At 45.3% G+C, this 2,595-nt stretch overlaps 1 protein-coding gene across 1 annotated transcript; it reads right to left on the reverse strand.

Annotated features, from left to right (window-relative positions):
* Nucleotides 1-380: 380 nt before the first annotated feature.
* On the reverse strand, nt 381-2,228 carry LOC137937949 (pectinesterase 2.1-like). Its single transcript, XM_068783082.1, has 2 exons — nt 1,245-2,228; nt 381-1,164 (listed from the first exon to the last, which is right to left on the reverse strand). The coding sequence occupies exons 1-2, from the start codon at nt 2,194-2,196 to the stop codon at nt 473-475; spliced, it is 1,644 nt and encodes a 547-aa protein (XP_068639183.1). The 5' UTR covers nt 2,197-2,228; the 3' UTR covers nt 381-472.
* Between the last annotated feature and the right edge of the window lie 367 nt (nt 2,229-2,595).

The raw sequence follows: 2,595 nt of genomic DNA on the forward strand, positions 1-2,595 counted from the left end.
TAAATTAATTGATTATCTTAATTAGTTCAATAAAATTCAGGGTTTTATTGTCTTCTAGAGTTGATATTTGTAAGAAATACTAGGTAATATTTAATTAATCTTTGTAAAAGACAGCAAGTGCAGGAAGTCTATTGTATGTTCATTATCAGCTTTTAACTGAAAGTAGGAATTCCGTGATCATTCAACTCTATAGAATGAAAAGAGATTTCAAACTCCATCAATTCGGTGGAGGAAAAAGAAGATGCGAGTGGAGTTGAATTTTTAGTGAGATATTGAATGATGTTCGGAATCCAAAGCGAGCGATAATAGAGTAAATTACAGTTGCAACCTGATAGTTAGGGGAAGTAACTAACAAATAAGAATAAGAACAAGCAGAACGATAAAAAGTTGAAGCCTTTCCTTATTTCAGTTTATTTATCTTAATACGAACTAGTGACGCTAAGGACACCGCCATTAACAAATGGGTACAAGTTCAGAGCCCTTCCGTATAAGATACACCAGTAGAAGGCAACCACTGATCTCCTTGAATCAACTCCTTCACTGTGAACTTTTTAGCTTCTTTGGGGTCTGTGATTACGTGATAACCCGGCCATGTCACCCTCTTACTGGTTCCCGCACCGGGTCCTCTGTTCGAGTACTCCCCATAGTAGAGAGTTTTCAGTGCAAAATCCCCACTCCACGGCGACCAGCCTGAGGGGTCTATGTGATTGTCGATGAACGACTGCATGTAGACGGTTCTGGAAAATTCCTTCCATGGACGGCCGAGGTAGGACTTGACGGAAAAGTTCGCCTGGATTAGATCCGGACTAGGGATCACGTTGCAGTTTTGGATGGAAGTGCCCGTGTTCTGATTCGGATCAGTTCGACCCTGTGCTGTTACCATGTTCCCCTGGCCCTTACCGGGCTTCCGAGCGATGATCTTGCAGTTCTGGAAAACCACGGCAGAGTTGCCGAAGATGAAGTCAACCGTGCCGGTGACGGAGCAATCTCTGAAGAATTGGCGGAGGGAGTGAGGGTAGAGGGTGTCTTGGTAGGCATCGAGTTTGCAACGGTTTATAACGGATTTATCTGCTCCAACACGGAGAGCCACCGCCTGGCCCTTCTTCGGTCCGGCGGTGTTTTGGATCTGCAAGTCTTGCGCGATGAATCCTTCCCCAACCGCAACTGCATTCGCGTTATGAAACTCAATAACCGATTCTAATGCATGATCGAAACTGAAATGAGTATGTGAGCGAGTTCCCTACCGAGGGTGGCCGAATTGAAGGTGGTGGATCCGTCAACTACATTGAGACTGCCAGTAATAATCGTCGAGTCCATGCCATCACCCGCCAACATTATGTTCTTCTTGTTTTTCCCTATCTGCACCTGCTCTTTGTACGTTCCCTTCTTCACGTGGATCACATAACGAGTTTTGCTCTTATCAGGCGCCGTGTCGACTGCCTCCTGGATGGTCTTGTATTTACCACTTCCGTCCTTGGCCACCACAACATCGGCTGCGATGGCATCTGCATAGGATTCGAGAAGCTTTCTATCTCTGCTCGTCACCCAAAATGGGTACTCTCCGTTCAAGGGCTCAAGCAACTGATCTTCTGCATCCAGGGGTGAAAAGGAATTGACTATAGCCAGCGACGTGCTCGCCAAGGCCATCAAGTTCTGGATTTGAGCCTTCATCATCGACTTGGCTGTCCCTTGAAGCCCATCCAGACATGTGTCGTAGTTGGTGAGAACAGCGCTAAGCCAAGAATGCGCGTCACTGTGGCTCCGTTTACTCAGCGACCTCAGAGCCATGGAAGAATCCTCCAAGAGATCGCGAGATAGATCCAACAATTGCAAGCAATCAGATAAGCCCGCTTGCTGTTTGATGAAGAAGCCATTGCTTGGAATAAGATTGAGACGATGGGTCACCTGGGTGGCTGTAATCACACCAGAGACAGACCTCTTGAGCAAGATCTGGAGAAGCTGAATCTGGCTCATGGGTAGGATTCCAGACACTACTTCTCTGGATACGAGGGTAAGGCATGAAGATGGAATTTTAGCATTGGCACATACAGCGAAGTGATTGCTGGAGGCGAGGTGGATGGCTACCAGTGCTGCAAAGGATAGCAGAGATACTACAGAGAGGGTAAATAGAAGGGCCCTGCAAAGAGGAATCGACCTCTTTGGCTGGCCGAGGAGAGGCTGATCGAAGGATGCCATAATAGAACTGGAACTGGACAAGTCTGTTCCTAAAATAATTTTGAACGCCAAGAACTCGGTGTATTTAAAGGAAGACGCTTGCTTAGAGTAGATATTTTGTCTGTGACGATATAGAATAAGTACGCGATGCTTGTTCTACTTTTACGGATTATTTGCGGTCATGTTGGGTAAAAAAACGTGAAGAGGTGCGATTAATCAAAAGGTAGAGTTGGTAGTTGGTTGAAAATGTAACGGGGCACTGATATTCATAGGACCATCGACATATATTCCAACATGTGTGCATAAGTTTCAATCATTTAACCAACCAACGGGTGAGTATTTATGATACACAAACTAGATATTTTGTTGGATCATAATTGATCATGTGAAGAGTACTACACTAGACTTTTGGGAACTGAC

This window comes from Aristolochia californica, unplaced genomic scaffold (genome assembly GCF_029961685.1).
Source record: "Aristolochia californica isolate CCGP_79_NKW_82.1479 unplaced genomic scaffold, dmAriCali1.0.hap1 SCAF_10, whole genome shotgun sequence".
In the NCBI taxonomy this organism is placed as follows: Eukaryota; Viridiplantae; Streptophyta; class Magnoliopsida; order Piperales; family Aristolochiaceae; genus Aristolochia; species Aristolochia californica.